Source organism: Hippocampus comes, unplaced genomic scaffold (assembly GCF_001891065.2).
Source record: "Hippocampus comes isolate QL1 unplaced genomic scaffold, H_comes_QL1_v1.1 scaffold68, whole genome shotgun sequence".
Taxonomy (NCBI): Eukaryota; Metazoa; Chordata; class Actinopteri; order Syngnathiformes; family Syngnathidae; genus Hippocampus; species Hippocampus comes.
The window spans coordinates 6,430,957-6,448,583 of NW_017805625.1; the positions used below are offsets into that span (position 1 = coordinate 6,430,957).

Consider the following 17,627-nt stretch of genomic DNA (forward strand, 5'->3'; position numbering starts at 1 on the left):
ACACACACACACACACACACACACACACACACACACACACACACACACACAAATGTGTAGACTAGGGAGAGCCCCAAGAGGGGGAGCGCTCCAAGACCGTTCCCTGTTTTGCAATCACAGCCACTGACCTTCCCTCCCCTTCCCTCTTGTTCTCTCACTTTACAGGGCGCCACTGATTTCCTGTTCTTTTTTTTCTGCTGCAGGTCCTCATTGGTCCTCATGTCCTTCTCATCCAGCAGGCGCGGAGCTTGGAATTCACCTTCCTTCCGGATCAGCTGAAATAAAGGACAAAGAATATTATTTCAGAATTCCTGCTTTTTGGAACTCCTGGAGATTTTAAAGACAATAGAAAGCCGGTAGTGAAAATATGTAGGTTTTTCCCTCGTACTGAGAAAAAGTCAACACTTAAGAAATATTACACGTGGAATTCAACGGGTGCAATTTCCCTGCTCAAATTTCACAGTAAATCCTAACCAATGGTGGACAGCTCATGCCAGACGGGAGGATCATGTGACTCTGGGGACCACGGTCAGGCCCGTCCCTCTGTGGTGGTGCGTGTCCGAGTGGAGCCATCATTTTTTTGGGTGGAGCTGCCATAGTGCTGGCCTGCATCAGGGCCATGCTGGAGAGCACCGCTTCACAGCCGAGCAGACCGGCCTGGGAAATGAAAGATGAGATTTAAGATTAACTTTCTGTTGACATGCATCCACTGCACTGCAATTATAGACGACAACATCCTGAGTGACATAAGACTGTTCATCAAAAAGTGGCTTGCAACCACTTTGGTGTTATAAAACACAAACCCATTTCATATGGTCGCGGACTGAGCTGCTGGGCAGGTGTGACATTGCTGTGGTAACGGTGTGTGTGAGCGCAGGGACAGGGGTGGGGACAAGGTCATCCAGAGAGCCGTCAGTCAGGATGGTCAGGCTGGTGGGAAGCCACACCCACCTCACTCATCTAGCATTCAAACTGAAGAAGAGGAGGATGTGGATGAAACAGACAACATATGGAATTACAACATCACTTTTTGCCTTTTTAGCTACATATCCTCCCATGGTTATGTTTACCCAAGTATGGGCTACTGGAACTATACATGCATCTTATCTGAATATAATATTTATCTCACAAAATATGATAATACTGCTTTTAAGTACAGTGGTAAAGTTATTTTTGGTTTCAGAGATCTACAGCTAAAGCAATAGTGTAGCATCCGAGGAACAATCTAAACTTATTTCACCTAGCATTGGCACTAATTTATGCTGCAAGGTGATAAACAACACAGAAATATATGGTAATAACTGACAACGTACATAGCATGGGACATGTTGACATGGGACTGTGATATGAATTTATATGGAAAATGACATTTAATCCACCACAAAGTGCTTAAAATAAAAAACAAACGTAATTCAGTATGACCTTTTCTTTATGTAATAAAATTGTTAGTTGAAAACTTGTCAGAAATAATATTGGAAAACAAGCTGCTATAAAGTTTCTTTTTTTTAATGACAGTCACACTTGACTAAATCTTTCTTTAGCAACAAGCTAACAACAAAACAGGACACATTTAAATCGTTGAATAAAAACGACGCGGTAACTGCAAGTATGTATTTGCAGCATGATGTACAGTGTGTTTCCCTTATAGTTCGTTACACTCATGTTAGACTCATGAGAACCAAAGTTTAAAAAAAAGGAAAATATTTATTTGGGTGAAAGCTGCATTGCTATATTAGCTTTGCTAAGCTAACGTTGTTAACACTTGTTACAGAGTAATAAAGATCACAAAAAAATGCTACATTATGGACCATGTTCTGGTTATGACGTTTGTACTTTATTACTACCTAATGTTTGAGGAAGATAAATTCCTATTTTTCGACATTTTGCAGGGCTTGGCCTTCGCGCGTCAACCAAACCTGACGCTAGTTTAGCGAACATCAAGTAGCCATTAGCTGACTTGCCTTGGTAGCGCCCTCGCCCACTGTAATGTTACACACTGCGTGTTATTTTACACCATTTAGTCTTTAATAACACACAGAGGCCCGACGAACATATCCGTCGCGAAAGGTGGATTAAGGGACGTCGCTCTCTGAGTGACTATTGGAAGACAAAGCCCGAGTCGCTCGAGACTAGATGGGGCGATAACGACGCTCATAATGGCCGTCGTAGAGAGCCTCCCCCTCTCGACGAACAAGCTAACGTTAGCTCGCGACGGCTAATGTCGAAGCTAAAACATCGAGTAAATGTCTCGCGTCCACCCTTGTCCTTACGTGGGCGTCTAGAACGAAGCGGCGCTCGCCATAAAATGTCTCGCGAAACACCAGCAACCCCCCAAAAGGCAATGAAAGGATGATCGTTTTACCTTGGAGCTCGGGTCGGCCGAGGATTTTCGAGAGCGTCTAGTTTACAAACACAGGAAACGCCACAGGATGTAAGGACCCACTCCCCCACGCAGCAGCAGCACAGCCTCCCCGAGCCAAGAGATCATCTTCTTCAACCACTCGGAGGCGATTGGTGTCGATTTAAGGACCCCTATACGCTCGTAGAAACCATTTAGATACTAGATAATGGCATTTACTCGACGTTTCGAGGATAATTGGGATGTTTTTCGTGAGAGCTGTTCTGGCGCGGTTATCCGCGGACAGAGGCGCGACTGAAGAGACGCAGATGGAGGAAGAGGAGGAGGAGGGAGAGGAGCACTCAGCATAACAACCCCCGCTGCAGCCCCCTTCCTCCCAATAAATGCCCACACAACAAATACGCTCTCTGATTCGAATTACACATTTCAAATGAACCCTCTATAATGATTTTCATCTGAATATTAATTGATACAGCACAATAATTTCATTTCAATTTATAGTTTTATATTTTATGGTTGCCCTCAACAGTCTCTTGCCATTGAAAACATTCGTTTAACATTTTATCTGACATCTTCATATAAAGACAGGAGATGTGAGCCAATCTCTTCTTCGTCAATGGACACTACGGCTTCTTGTTGCTTTCAAACTTAGCTTGTCGCAGACGTGTGCACATTTTCAGCATGACGTCTTTGATCCACTGGTGAAAGAACACCTTGATTCTCTCCTCTTTCATCTATAACTGCTTCAAACAACAAAGTGTATGCAGAAAAATTGATTAAGATTGCACGACTGTCTGTGTCTTATGTGTTGTGTTGCATTATTTTGTCATTTTATGTTACCTGTTCTGTTGATGGTGGCGCGGGCACCCGCAGCGGCTCCTCTCTCTCCTGTGGTTGAGAGGAAAGAAATTTCATCTGTGTCATCTATGTTGCACATAGAGCACATTTGAAAATAAAGTTGACTTGAACTTGAACTTGAAAGACACTTGACACAAAATTGTGGTCACGGCATACTCAATTGTAGCGATGAATTTTGACATTGGGGCCACAACATGCTAATTAGTCAGTTTACCAAATCTCAATGTAGAGTTGAGAACATATATGTACACATTAATTTCTATGCATAGCAGTTGGATAGATTTATCAAATCAATCTTAAATAAAGTTGAGCCACCTTTTATTGTTTTTATTACATGGGAATAGCGAATTGAAAAAATAAAGTGGTGAAAAAAACAGCAGCTAAACCTTTCCCCAAATGACTACAAAATACTGTATATTGTGCGTGTGCACATTTTCAGCATGACGTCTTTGATCCACTGGTGAAAGAACACCTTGATTCTCTCCTCTTTCATCTATAACTGCTTCAAACAACAAAGTGTATGCAGAAAAATTGATTAAGATTGCACGACTGTCTGTGTCTTATGTGTTGTGTTGCATTATTTTGTCATTTTATGTTACCTGTTCTGTTGATGGTGGCGCGGGCACCCGCAGCGGCTCCTCTCTCTCCTGTGGTTGAGAGGAAAGAAATTTCATCTGTGTCATCTATGTTGCACATAGAGCACATTTGAAAATAAAGTTGACTTGAACTTGAACTTGAAAGACACTTGACACAAAATTGTGGTCACGGCATACTCAATTGTAGCGATGAATTTTGACATTGGGGCCACAACATGCTAATTAGTCAGTTTACCAAATCTCAATGTAGAGTTGAGAACATATATGTACACATTAATTTCTATGCATAGCAGTTGGATAGATTTATCAAATCAATCTTAAATAAAGTTGAGCCACCTTTTATTGTTTTTATTACATGGGAATAGCGAATTGAAAAAATAAAGTGGTGAAAAAAACAGCAGCTAAACCTTTCCCCAAATGACTACAAAATACTGTATATTGTGACCACCTCTTTCAGATTCAGCCCTAATCAAAAGTTGGTGCATAATTAAATTATTGTTTTCCTTTTTGGTCAGATTTTGATGTGGGATAATATCAAAATAAATGTTCATAAATGGTTGACTAAAATATCAAAATAAATGTTCATAAATGGTTGACGAATGAAGTTGTGTTAATACTTAACCACTCTTGGCTGAGTATGCGTCACAATCTGAACGACTCCATAGTTTTGTTTCATTTCCTTCTATTTCTTTCTTTGGAAAGATATGTCCGTGTAATTTAAAGTAATTTTGGATTCTTATACTCTTAAAGTGTAACTTGTAAAGTACGCTGTTTGACTTGGAACAATAAACACAACAGGGCCAGGTAGATGTAATGTAATACCAAAGATCATTGGTGCATAAAAGTCACATGACCCACCTCCTCCACTCCTGTGACACCTTTCATTTCAGTCCACCTTAAATTTTCCTCGCCGTGAGTGTTGCCAGGTTCCACTGTTTAATGGCAGCAGTCTGATTAAGAGTGTGATCATATTAAATTATGAACGATTTGAATTGTGTTCGGTGATGATATGAATCGTTTCAATTTAATTTCATTACATTTTTTAACTGCAATTGAGGGACAAATTGTGGGAATCACCCGTTTTAAGTTTCCATGGTATCCTTAACCAAGTGGACCATCACATGGATCTGGCAACCATGTATCAGGCTGTAGCAAGTGTCAGGTGTCGCGAAGTTTCGTCAAAACTCCGCGGAAGTACGTACAGGTAAGACAGCTTCTTAAACGACGCCGTAAAACATACTGAGTGTATATATTTAATTATAATTCGTCCTTTAGTAGTCATATGTTATACGTAGTTTCGTTGTCATAATATGCTCTCAACCTTCATTTAGGGATGACTTACTAAATCCGATGCCCCGTGGTAAACTCAAATATTTGATCGATTTACGATATAATTAACTCACGTGTTTTTAGCCAAATTTCAAACTTTTTAAAATCATTACTTTCATATCTAGCCCCGATGTCGCACACTTAGACTTAAACTAATGATATACTAGCAATTTATCATTTGTCATACATTTGGGGGCAGCAGAAGCAGGCTTCTCCAGTTTTACGCAAATGTTCTAGAATCAGACGTTCTGACAACTTAATAATGATTTCAATCTTTCTCTGAGGCCAGTTACGCATTAAGGAGTGTTACGCCCCTTTTTGCCTCTGAGTCAGTGCACTGCATAAGTATTTTAGTGCACTGTGGTTACTTCAGGATAACTTGAATAATTATGTTCAGTTTGCATCTTACCTAAAAAATATAAAATGGTGAGGAATATTGACGATTGTTTATGTAAAACTGTTGGAGCTGAACGCCACTCTTCATATTTTATCACCCTAAAAGAGCTGAATGCTAAATTATGGACCATCACCAAGCCAAGCACTCCCTTCCCATTTGTCATAATCTGTGGTTGTAATGACTGCACACAAGCGCTAAAGCAACGAACGTCACATTTTAGAGTAGACAGGATATAAAAAAAACCAACAAAGTAATGTGTCACACTCCGAGACACTCCACCCTCTTTAGTAATCTATTATTTCAATTGATTTAACTGAGACAAACAATGGAAAGAATTCTGAAAGCGTGTTCTTTTTTTGGAAGGAGTTCATAATGTAACCATTTGCTGACGTCAGCGTTCATTCAGCAGCTCTGGCTTTGTACTGGTTGACATGTCACGCCATTGCTGACACCATGATGACTTCTTCATATTGTCACAACCCCCCCCCCATGTAATCAGACACTTAATCTCAGCAGAAACACATCAACGAGAGTGGTGGCAAATAACGCTATGAAAGGAAAGAATCTTAATTCACAATGCCAGAACAGCAAGTGAAAATATGAATGTGCGTTCAATAATTTGTCCAAAGTCCACACGAGATGTTGTCATCGTAGTGATTATGTAAGCGGGCCAGAGCGAACAACCTCGACATTGAGACAATCAGTGCTTGGTGCTGGATATGGTAGTATACTTGTAAAGGCAATCAAACACTTGCTCCCGCTTTGCTTTGTTTACTTTGAATTTAACTCCTGTGGTAAAATGCCACTCAGCTTGTGCAAATCAAAGGGCGGTAGGTAGGGGTTAAAATCAAGGGATGTCGTTAATATTTGTCAACTGTGGGCATGTGAAGCCTTTTGAGACTTTTCTGTGATCAAGGGCTGTACACAAACCCAATTCCAGTCAGTTGGGATGTTGTGAAACACATAAAAACTGAATCAATAATATGCAAATCATGTTCAACCCATATTTAATTAAATACTACAAACGCAAGATCTTTAATATGTAAATAAATTTGACTTGACTTAACTAGAACCTCAAAAGGTCAAATGCAGTCTCTCCAGTTTGACCGCAAATGTCAATTCTGTTCATATTTTATTTCTCTTGACCCTCTGTGGTAACAACACAACACGACATATTTCTTTTTTTTTAGAGTGTTTATGTCTTAGCATTGCTCTTCTGCCTTTCCCCGCATTGCTCCTAAATCATGTCGAGTACGCTGTGAACACCAGAAATGGGATTCATTCCCAGACTTTTGGAAGTTCCACTCCACTAAACGCAGAAAAGGTAATGGAGGGTTATCATCGGTCTGCCGCTGTTGTGATATGGCTTGGTCAGAATAAAGTTAAATAGCAACTGTGTGTTTTGAGCCGTGTGGTTATGCGAGTTATATTCGCAGAGCAGAGCGTGCGCTGGCCCTCCGAAAATAACAGCCTAGCTGTTTGCAGTTTTTCATCTTGCAATCAAGCAGGCACAGGAGTGCAAGTTGGAACGTGTCAATAGCAGGAATGCATATCGAGTATCAAGCTTTGTATGTTTATTTTAATTTGTTTGGCACCAAACTTTGGCGAAGGGGGAGTGATTGTGGGGCGTGCTGACTTTTGGGATGTGTTTGCGTGTAGGAATTTAGGTAGCTGCAAAGATGGATAGCGCTCCATTCAGTCGAAAGTCGTGGGTGTCGCAGTCACTGCGTGTCACTGCAAAGGAGTTGTCCCTGGTCAGCGGACGAGGAAGAAGCAACGCCATCGCTGAGCGCTTCTCCAAGTGAGTCGACGAAAAGTACACTGCGTAGAACTGCCGTTATGTTGATTTGTCCTTCCGCACACTAAATTGTTTTGAAGCCCTAATGTTTGTGTTGTTGTGACCTTTTTCAGATACCAGAAAGCTGCAGAGGATGCACATAAGAGAAAAGGAGTGAGTACATATTTAGATGGTTCAGATACACTGTAACCTCCAAAGTCCAACCTGCAATTTATTCCTTTTTTTTTTTTTTAAATATATTTAAACAAGTATGTATCATATATGTTTCCACATTCCATTGTTGTTCTTTTATAAGCATCCTGGACAAGTTGAGATGCATATACTAAACGACCGCACAGTTCACTTTGCGGTGTCGATTTCTGTTTATTTTTTTTTAAATCAGTATTTTACTGAGCAGCCGGGGGCAGAGACATGTGAATCATGTTCTCATGTTGCTTGTAGATTTGTGCTTCGAAGGTAGAGGTCACCATTATGGTGCCCGTGAGTTCCAATCTCGCCCAAAGACCACAAGTCGCCCGAGGGCCAGCTGACTGTTGTGTCTTTGACTTGTGAACAGTACATTTTCCTATTCACCTGAAAACCTCCGTTTAATTCCCAATTTACAATTTTATGCTTCCACAGTTCCCACTGTACTGTATCTCCGTTTAGGGTTATCAATCGATGTCTGGATTTTGAACGGAACGAAAAGTAGTGGCCTTCCTGAAGTGGATAGAGCAATGATGCCAGATAGACGTTATGACGTCAGCAGCACAAGTTTTGGCAAATTGTGTTGTCCTGGCTGACCTCTCATTGGGCGCTTGTAGCAGTGGGCAGGCTATGAAACGCATAATCCGCCCTCAGTCATCCTAATCTGCTCGCAATGGTCTCTGGTGTTGCGACTGTATGTTTTCAGCTTTGTCTGAATGAAAGACAAACCACACATAGCTGGACTAATGATTACTCTTATTATGACATGGATAACTGGCCAGCCACTATCATGAAAAAAATCAAGGTAACGTGGCCGTGCGCTATGTGGTGCCCTCCTGGGGTAAAAAAAAAAAAAGCTTGTTATGAGAACGTGTCATCTGTTGTGATCAGTTGTTTTGAGATTTTAAATAAGTTTCATTTGTAGTTGACCCAGTCTTAACTTTTTGTGTAAGACAAACAAAGATCTCAGGGATGCAACGGTGTTAAAACTATTTGAGGTGCCCTGGAGTAGTTGAGGCTAATTTCAATCAGCAGCGTAAAAAACACCATCTGTCATTTGAGCTTGTCTGTGTGTGTTTGTGCACAAGTCCTCACAATGTCAGTCATTACTTTTCAAAGATTTTGCCAAGTGGAAATAAAAGGGTGAAGTCTAGCCGTGAAACCTGTTCAAATGCCATGTTGTTGTCATGCAAAGGGCAATTCGGGAAAAGAAACTCCTTTTGTTGGTTAAAAAAAACATTTAAGTACACGAAGGGTGGGTTAGTAGGAAAAAAAATCTCTTTCACCCTCACCACTCTAAGTTGTAAGTTTTAAAATGTGAAAGCAGAGTTCCGAAAGCTCAAATATAGACTCGTCTGGGAAGACTTGACGTAGGATAGCAACGTGAAACGACACGCATACACAAAAGGTTGTGATGTTACAAGAGTCACTTTTATATTCCACAACTCTGAGCTTTATAGTGTGGAGAATCGATTCGCTCCATTCTGACCTGTGCATCAATCAGCGAAACATTTGGGGTCATCCCATTGTCCATTTGAAACACTACATTCATTCGAATACTTACTTAGCTATCCATTAATTTTTTTTTAAAAAAAACAAACGGTGGTTCGGCTTGGGAGGTTTTGTAAGTCACTGGTTTGTTTGGGCAGGAAGGAAACTTAACGGTGGATGCCAGTCGAACCAGATGTTGGTGTAAAGATAATTAGAGATAACATATGTGACAAGTTTGACATCCCACTGCTAAGATGCAACCGTTTATATTTAGGGGGGGTTGGCTGTCATGACAACGAATGACACAGATCAAAATTCTGACCAAACAAAAGTTTAAGCTGATCTTCTTCAAAACATTCCTGATGTTTGTTGGGGAGCATCATAAAGCCAAAAGCTCGGGTCACAAAGGGGAAAAAGGCATGAAAGGGTCGAAAACCTCTACAGGGTACAAGTCGGTTGCAGGCATACAATGCGCACGAGTAACTTAAGTAAAAGTCAACAATGAAGAGCTTTAACAGATGGAGAAAATGCAGCTCATCCGGGACGTTACCGACACCTGGGCCCCCCTTTAAAGTTGGTGTTAAGTCGAGGAGAAATGTGATTAGGGACGCTGCCAAGAAGCCCGCGTCAACATTAAAAGAGCTACGAGGCTTGTTGGCAAGTATTGGTTGTGGATCTAACGGCACATTAACACACTCCTGTAGAGTTTATTCAAATAAATCAAATAAATAAAAACATCAATGACATGAGAGAAGGCGATCGGACGATTTTCCTTCATCGGAATTTGGGTTGTCACTTATTGATGTAACAAAGGGTTTCATTTCATAGCATAGGGAGCCTTTAAAAAAAAATACCTTTGATAATTGACTTGCATAATATGTAATCATGGAGCTGTGTTGGCTATTCGGCCTCTCTAAAGATACGTATTCAACATTGATTTTGGTTGTTGTTTTGCTGAGCAGTTCCTAATTTTTGATCCTGGTGGAATTAATTTACGTAATCAAAATATGAGACATAGTCCTCATTTAAGATAATAAGAAGACCTTTATTAGTCTCGCAATGGAGAAATTCCCAATTCACAGCAGCAAAGTTATGAAAGGAAGAAGGAGAAGAACAAAATATAAGAGCTGCTGTAATGGCAACCACCCTCGCGGCGCCATCTTGAAGTCAAAATAACACAACACAGTCGTGCACTCTTAATCACTATAATTTATAGTTTTTATGAAATGCAACAGAATGCAAATATTCTGTATTAAATTGTATTGTAATTGTATAAAAATTGCATTATTTTTGACTTTTTTTGTCAGTGCCATCTTGAAATACTCATCAAAATGCAACAAAATCAAAACTTAAATATGTACTCACGAACCACAACAAGTTTCAAGACCATTAAAGTTTTTCCGTGCACAGACTGCTCATCTGTTAAACGTTGATTTTATTCACATCCAAAAGAATGGACCATTTCAGCCTAGGATATCCATTTCCCGATCAGGTTTGAATGCAGTTGTCTGGCCTTTTGAGCGCGGGGTTGGAATGAAGAGCTTTCTTAGCCAATGAGTGCACAGTAAACAAAGAGTTAACTTTGCTCATATGTATCATTTCCTGCTTGAGTTTGCTGGGCTTTCTGACTCTTTCCTGCTGTCAGAGGGGTTGGACTAAGTCATGGGAGCGTATTTAGTCTGGTGGCTAACATCTGGCAAACTTCCACCACGTACTCATCGGAACAAGACCGAGCAGAGGACGCTCTCCCACATCTTGTTGCCTAGTTTTGCCACAGGTTGACTTTATTGCTTTTTTTTTGCTCTTGTGTCTCTTTTCATTCACCGTCTTTCATTTTGGCCTCGCTGCAGAACGTCAGTGATTTGACTGTTCCTTTTGTTACTGCATCGAAATGCGAGTTGTCGGCATACTGGTACATTGTGGATAGATTGTGAGAAGACTCTCATGTCATTTTTAGGTTCTACTTTTCAGTTGAACAATTTTACAGTGTTGCGATAATTCGAGGCTGGCTAAGCATACCAACAAAAGTAAACTGTGATTTTTTGTGAGCGCGATTGACGCACACCCGTGTTCAGATCCTCTTTTCTTCAGCGTGTCATTCCTCTTTCACAATTGAGGAAGTTTTTCGAAGGTCACACAGCAGCTGCCAGCTTGCCTCCCATCGATATGCTGTGTCTTGTCCGCCACGCCGCATGCTTTATTATTGGCATGAACGGCAAACAGAGCCTTCCACTGTGTGTTCGTAAAAGGTGAAGTTGTTGTTCACGATGGAATGCAGAATGCATGCTCAGCCCTGTTCGATATGTCTTGGCCCATTCGTTGTGCCTCGCACAGACTCGGCAAAGACATCTTCAGTATTTCTTGGACTCTTATCTTAACAGCTGTTCTGTAAATGAACCAGTAAAGTCAGGCAAGGCAATTCTGGCATTTCCTTTCCAGAATGTTTCCCTGCGATGGTGCAGTCTTAGCAAGTAAGGGTGCCTTTTCATGTTGCTCTCGCTCAACCATTTTTGTGTTGTCTTTCAGGGCTTTGACAGCGCGTCCACCTCCCAGCGCCCAAGCAATCTGAGTGCTTTGAAGAAGCGCTGGGAGCAAGCGGGGAACGGCAGTCATCAGGACAAGACTCCATTCATCTCTGCGCCCATAAACAATCAAAGCACATTTCCTCCCCTGACCAGAGCGGCTTCTGTCAGCGAGCAGCCCTCTACTCCCAAGAGTCCGGTGGCCTGGCGGCCTCCACAGGAAGCTCCACCCAGCACACCTGCCACCGATCCCGTCCTCGTGCCCCCTGCTGCTCTACAGGCAGAAGAACACAGTGGGATGGACAAAGATGCGCCGACACAGAGCAAAGCGCCAGAAAAGCCTGACGAACAAGTTCCGACTAGTCCTCGTGCCTCCTATGAAAAGCCCAGAGTGCCACTCAACAATCTGAAGATGAAGTTTGAGAAGGCAGACGATACCCCGCTAAAGGTGACCCACCATCTGGATTGCTCATTTCTCTTCCTACATTGGAAACGGACGGCACGTTACATGATTGAATCATACAAAATAGCAAAAATAGAAGTCCTCAAATATGAAAGCTAAATAGTTTCACTAAGAGTTAATCTACTGACTTGTGTTTCCTTCATATTCATGAAGTATCAGCAACGAAAAGTAAACGTTTGAAAACTGTTAATTGTGTTAGCAAAAAATAAATGTAAGATCCAGACGTTAGCCAAGCCGCACCAATACAATACCGTGTGTAGATATACCAGTTTGTTTTACAATAATGCCGAACTTTATTTCTAAATTCATTTGTACATGTGGTTGAAAAGCAAAGCGTGAAAAGTGTCTGTCGCCCTCAAGATTTCACAACAAAAAAAATCACTTTAGCGGATATGAAGTGGCTCTGCCAAGTTGTACCTTCACAGTATATTCTTGACAATAATACTTAATTTGTAGACGTGGCTGAAAGGGTTAAGTATGAAGAGTCAGTCACGGAAATGCTCAACAGCAGTGCAGTCAATGAATGGGTATTATTGACAACAGCCTCTCGAACGTCCATTCTTACATTTCTCGCCCGCCCATTTTGGATCTGCATTATTGTGTGGCTATAGAATCAGTTTCATCCTAAACAATTGGGCAATGTTTTATGTGGGTTAATTTTTTTTTAAATTATAACATTACTAAATTGTTATATGTACGCCTCAATTAATCTAGATCTTGTAAAGGATCTTCTCAGTATGCACAAAAAAAAAAAAAAGAGCTCTCCTTGGCCGAGCAAGGAATGTCGGAACATTCCTGACCTAGGGCTGTTTCATCATTCAGACTTTTGTTATCACACTTTCCACATTTTCTCATCACGCTCTCGTCGGATCGTCTTAACGATCACTCGGGCTTCGGTAGGCAGTTTGACATGCGGCGCGCACGGGCTGAAGCATTATAACTTGCGTCTAGACGGGGCATGGGAGCGTAACCTTTTACAGTACGATCTTGCTGAAAGACAGGAAGGCGGCCTCGCTTTGTGGAAGTGGCCTGTGAGTAATGATAAGCTGATACACGAGTGCAGTGATTGAATTAAGTGTTAAGGTTAAGGGAGGAGACCAATGTTCAACCATCATTTTTTCCCCCTTTCATCCAGGGCTCCAGGTCGACTCTACTAAGTGCCTCGTCAGAAGAGATGGAGCAAACCTCTGGTGAGAATTCGCATTAATTTCAACTCACGGCTAAGATTGATACAAGGAAAATATGAACTTTGCGTGTTGTGTTCCAATCAGTGTGTGACCGCGTGCTGGAGAAGACCTCACTAAGGGAGAAGCTGGCCAAATACTCTGCTGCTGTGTCCAAACAAAGCAACACTAAATCTGTGAGTAAGAGAACGGCCTCCTCCCCTGTAATAGGTCACGGGGCAATAGCACTATAAAGTGCCCTTAGTGTCCTCATTAGAAGACCCCAGTCATCAGGGACATGTAGCAGAATTATATGAAACTCTGTGGCAAACGTTTGCTCACAGACCAGTACAATGAAAAGGGTTCCAATGCTTGTTTCCAACTACATTGAACCATCCAACAAGAAAATAACTTTCAGTTTAGTTGAGGTAGATTTTTGTGGCTTTGCATTGCTTCTAAATTGAGAGCATTATCTCGTCATTCCAGACAATTTTGTGGCGTCCTATTGAGCCAATAGGCAAGGTTTTAAATTTGGAAGCGGTCTCGTGGAATCTCAGGTATGTTTTTACAGGACAAGAATTAAATAAATAAAAGGGGGAAAAAAGCTCTGCCTTGGTGGTTTTTTTTTTTTCCTTGCAGGACGCATGTGTGGGCCTTTGGGTCCAGTTTACTGGAATGTTTTTTTTTTTTTTTTTGCATCGCGCTTTGTGCTATATTTTGAAATTTGGATTGGAATCAGCACTGTCCAACTAAAAGCATGTTTTTTATGTTAATTTTTTTTCGCCCCCCCATTTACAACTACCGATGGTTCTCATTGGACAGCAATGGAATGCAACAAATGGATGAAGCGGTTCATCAGATAGCAGATTTCAATTGAATGTGAACTTTAAGTGGAGGTGGGACTGTATGTGTATATACCTGCGTATTGATTGATCACTATCCCCCCACCAACTTGTTCCCCCTGTGATTACGACAACACTGCAGACATAACAGCCGTTTTGTTGTTCTCCAGGCTGTGATACCAGAGGTGCTGCCCTCCAAAATATCTCTACTTGCAATTGAGAAAGTGACGCCAGGACCCGAGTGTAATGGTGAGTCACCGACCGGATCCACATGAGAGGACTCAGGCGGAACAGTTACCCCCCTCCGCCCCGCATGTGGCCTAGTTCAGGCATGTGTTGTCATGAGTGATTGGGGTTATGTCTCTTACGCGCGGTGGTAGTTATTAGAACTGGCAGGTAGAGAAAAATCATATTGAGCTTGAGTGCGCGCAGAGTGCTCAAATCTTGTCAAACAAACCAGACTTTCGCCACAAAGGTGTCAATGTGTACCCATGTGAATTATTTTGAGTTGTTTTTTTTCGCAAAGAGGCAGCAGGAGTGATCGCATTGAGCTTGAGTGCACACGGTGCTTAAATTAAACCAGCTCAGTGCAAAAAAAAAAAAAAAAAAAAAAAAACAACTTTGACTTGAAAGTCTGTCTTTAATAGAAGACTTATACATTGCGAATGTGAGTGTCACTATACACTACTCGTAAAAAGTTAGGGCTAAATGTGGGTGAAATTTCAGAATGAATTTAAAATGCAGTATAATTTGAAGAGATGAACTGAATTCGACCTTCTGTGACCTTGAATGCACGACAAAAGCAAAGAACAGTTGAACACGTGTTCAAAAGTGACAAAATGTCAAATTAAGTCCAGCTGTAAATGTCTCACTGTCTTTTAGGTTCTTCCTGAAATGTAACTGGAAAGCTTTTAGTGCGAGTAGTGTAAAATGAAAGTAAACCGAGTTTGTGTGCGTGTGTATTTTTCAGGGGATACTAGCAGTGAGCCTCCAAAACCATCCAGGGTGAGTCCACCAGCGCAGCCCTCAGTCAGTAGACAAGACTCAAACTATACGTTTGTGTGCGTTCAGAAGTTCTGCCCTCCAGTGAAGGAGACGTGCGTTGCTTGCCAGAAGACGGTGTACCCCCTGGAGAGATTGGCGGCTCTTCAGCACATCTACCACAAGAGCTGCTTCCGCTGCGTCCACTGCAGCACAAAGCTAAGGTTGTTATCCCGTCCAAAATGTCGTTTAAAAACAACTTTTCCTGACGATGCCGCCTTATGTCTGTTTTCAGCCTGGGCAACTTTGCTTCTCTGCACGGCAACGTGTACTGTAAGCCTCATTTCAGTCAGCTGTTTAAAGCTAAAGGCAACTACGACGAGGGCTTCGGCCACCGGCCTCACAAGGAGTTGTGGGCGCCTCGCAAGGACGGAGATGAAGGCGAAGAGGAGTTGGTGAAACCCAGAGAACAAGTAGCGGCAGAGAGAGGCAGAGCCGAGTCCGTGGAGAGCATGTCAGACAAACAGCCCACCCCAACTGCCGAAGAAGCATCCCCACCAGTCAAAGTGACCGACCTCGCCGCACACCTGGAGACTCGGATGCAGACGGCCGCCAGCTCCGCAGAGAAGCCGGCCGAGACTCGCAGGTTGAGGATCGCCTGGCCGCCCCCTGCCGGCGAAGGCACCCCCGGCGCAGGCTTGCGCAGCCCTGCCATGGAGGGCGGCGGCTCGGGACGAGCCTGGAGGGCCAAGTGGCCCCCAGAGGACGACTCGCTGTCCTCCGCTTCGTCATCCCACAGTACCGAGCGTGCCGAACTGACGAGTCTGAGGAGGAGCTCCTCTCTAAGGGAACGCAGTCGGGCCTTCACCTTGGCTGCCCAGGCCAGCCCCAATCCCACCGCCATTCCCAAGGAGCCTCGCCGGCCTCTCAAGGCCCTGCAGGAATGGCGAGCGTCCCTGGAGGAAAAGAGCTCATCTCAAGAAAGAATGGCAGACAAGAAAGTGGATCTGCAGAGGAAGAGAGATGATAGAGAGAAGCAAATCGCTAGTGAAGTAGTCAATCAAAGTAGCCCGGAGGTGGTCGTGGAGGGTGACCATCAAGGTGGTGAACACGCACAGGAAGGAAGCCCATTGGCCGACGACGGCTCCTTGACCATCTCTCCTGACATCTCGGCGTCCCCCTCGCCGCCCGCGCAGCCCAAACTGAACCACGCCTCGCAGGACGTCGGCTTCTGGGAGGAGGACAAAGACGAGAGGGACGCAGAGGAGCTGACGGCAGAAGACATCATCAAGAGGAACCGTTACTACGATGACGACGAGGACGAAGATGAAGACGAAGACGATTACTGAGACGAGCATAGTCAACTCAATTTGTCTCATTTCTCAAGTTTAATGCTTTTTGGTTTTAGCTTTGTATATTGTTCAACTCCTAATTATACCGTTTGAGGAGTCAAATATCTCAGTTACCGTACTACTGTGCTGAAGACATTAATTAGACTGGAAACAAATCTCAGGTAAAGAAATAATCACAACTGAGAAGCTGCTCTGAATAGCTTTACTTTTGCCGAACACCTAAACAGAAACTACGGTGTTGCCATATTAGCCTAACCGATAAAAAGGGAGTTGAAATGTCACATTTGTGTAATCATTTTTTACCCTTGAGCATGAATCAGACCGACCAACCCAAGATGCTCTTGAAATGTTCTTAGTGCCACAAAGAAAGACACTGACAAAGCGCTCCTGATTAATATATTTTCAAAAAAAATTTCTCCATATTTGATTTTGTGACGTACGTAATTTAAAAAAAAGTTTTTGTATGTAAAGTGCCGCTGATTTGTTTTTCCTGTATGATTTTTAAATAACTTGCAGAATGGATTCGACTTCAGTTGTACTGTTTTAAGTTGTTCGAATAAAATAAAACGTTAAAAAGGCAATTTTAAGGGGTTGTTTGTCATTTTTAATGAATGAATTACATAAAATCTATGTCAAACACACGGAAAATTCCCTAACGCTGATTGAGGCATTTTCATATAATTTCCATTTAAGCTTTAATACGCAAAGACTTCACGACAGAATCAAAATGGCATCCATTCATGTTTTGAATTGTCCACCATGAACCACGCAGTTGGATCCATGCTAACATGAAAGAAAAAGCACAATGGTATGATAAGACATTTAATATGTGCAACATATGTACCTAAAAGGCACAAGTGAACATCAAGCTACATTTATATCTCAAATGTCAATAAAATGTAAATTTGGATGTACTGTATATAACTTTTTGGTTTTTATTGGATTGCTTCACACAAAAGAGGCATTGCTATATATGAGGCCCGGGTTGGTTGATTGTTTTGCAATAATCATGAGCTGGGGGTGAAAATGCACAAGAGCACCATTTGTTAAATTTTGATAACTGTAAAAAGCACACATGAATAAACAGATTACAGTACATGACGCGAGGACAATAAGTATACGTGTGGGCACTTTGGTCAGAATGGTCTATAGTTGGCTGCTTTGTTTTTTTTTTTTTTTTGTTTTTTTTTAACAAATTCATCAGAGTAAAGCTTGTAATCCGATGACAACATCCATGGATTCAGACATTTTACAGCGTACGCTGCTTATGCAATTCATGGTAACAGAGCC

The 17,627-nt window shown here is 42.1% G+C and overlaps 2 protein-coding genes across 38 annotated transcripts in view; one reads left to right on the top strand and one right to left on the bottom strand.

Moving 5' to 3' along the window:
* The window catches only part of znf740a (zinc finger protein 740a), a 19,733-nt gene extending 16,750 nt beyond the window's left edge, over positions 1-2,983 (bottom strand). For 17 of the 35 annotated variants that reach the window (XM_019880842.1, XM_019880841.1, XM_019880831.1 and 14 more), the window contains exons 1-4: positions 2,363-2,981; positions 804-972; positions 475-657; positions 129-275 (exon numbers count right to left, since the gene is read on the bottom strand). In XM_019880842.1, coding sequence (XP_019736401.1) covers positions 129-275; positions 475-657; positions 804-848 — 375 coding nt within the window. In that variant the 5' untranslated portion in view covers positions 849-972; positions 2,363-2,981. Of the gene's footprint in view, positions 1-128; positions 276-474; positions 658-803; positions 973-2,362 lie in introns of all 35 variants that reach the window. The other 18 variants (XM_019880835.1, XM_019880829.1, XM_019880818.1 and 15 more) reach the window with 4 other exon arrangements.
* Positions 2,984-4,941: 1,958 nt separating this feature from the next.
* Positions 4,942-16,783, top strand: lima1a (LIM domain and actin binding 1a). Of its 3 annotated transcripts, none has more exons than XM_019880879.1 (10): positions 4,942-5,017; positions 7,199-7,340; positions 7,451-7,490; positions 11,541-11,984; positions 13,135-13,189; positions 13,271-13,359; positions 14,175-14,253; positions 14,975-15,009; positions 15,079-15,209; positions 15,281-16,783. In XM_019880879.1, the coding sequence occupies exons 2-10, from the start codon at positions 7,219-7,221 to the stop codon at positions 16,332-16,334; spliced, it is 2,049 nt and encodes a 682-aa protein (XP_019736438.1). In that variant the 5' UTR covers positions 4,942-5,017; positions 7,199-7,218; the 3' UTR covers positions 16,335-16,783. The 3 variants fall into 3 exon arrangements, with proteins under 3 accessions (XP_019736438.1, XP_019736437.1, XP_019736439.1); XM_019880878.1 differs by having other exon boundaries at positions 4,944-5,017; positions 15,076-15,209; XM_019880880.1 differs by lacking the exons at positions 4,942-5,017; positions 7,199-7,340; positions 7,451-7,490 and adding an exon at positions 9,335-9,671 and having other exon boundaries at positions 15,076-15,209.
* Positions 16,784-17,627: the final 844 nt, after the last annotated feature.

Excerpts from the sequence above, each read along its gene's own strand:
- lima1a (XM_019880878.1), top strand. The coding sequence starts at position 7,219 with ATGGATAGCGCTCCATTCAGTCGAAAGTCGTGGGTGTCGCAGTCACTG. Across the intron at positions 13,190-13,270 it reads AGAGATGGAGCAAACCTCTG|TGTGTGACCGCGTGCTGGAG; the intron begins GTGAGAATTCGC and ends TGTTCCAATCAG. Across the intron at positions 13,360-14,174 it reads AACAAAGCAACACTAAATCT|GCTGTGATACCAGAGGTGCT; the intron begins GTGAGTAAGAGA and ends GTTGTTCTCCAG.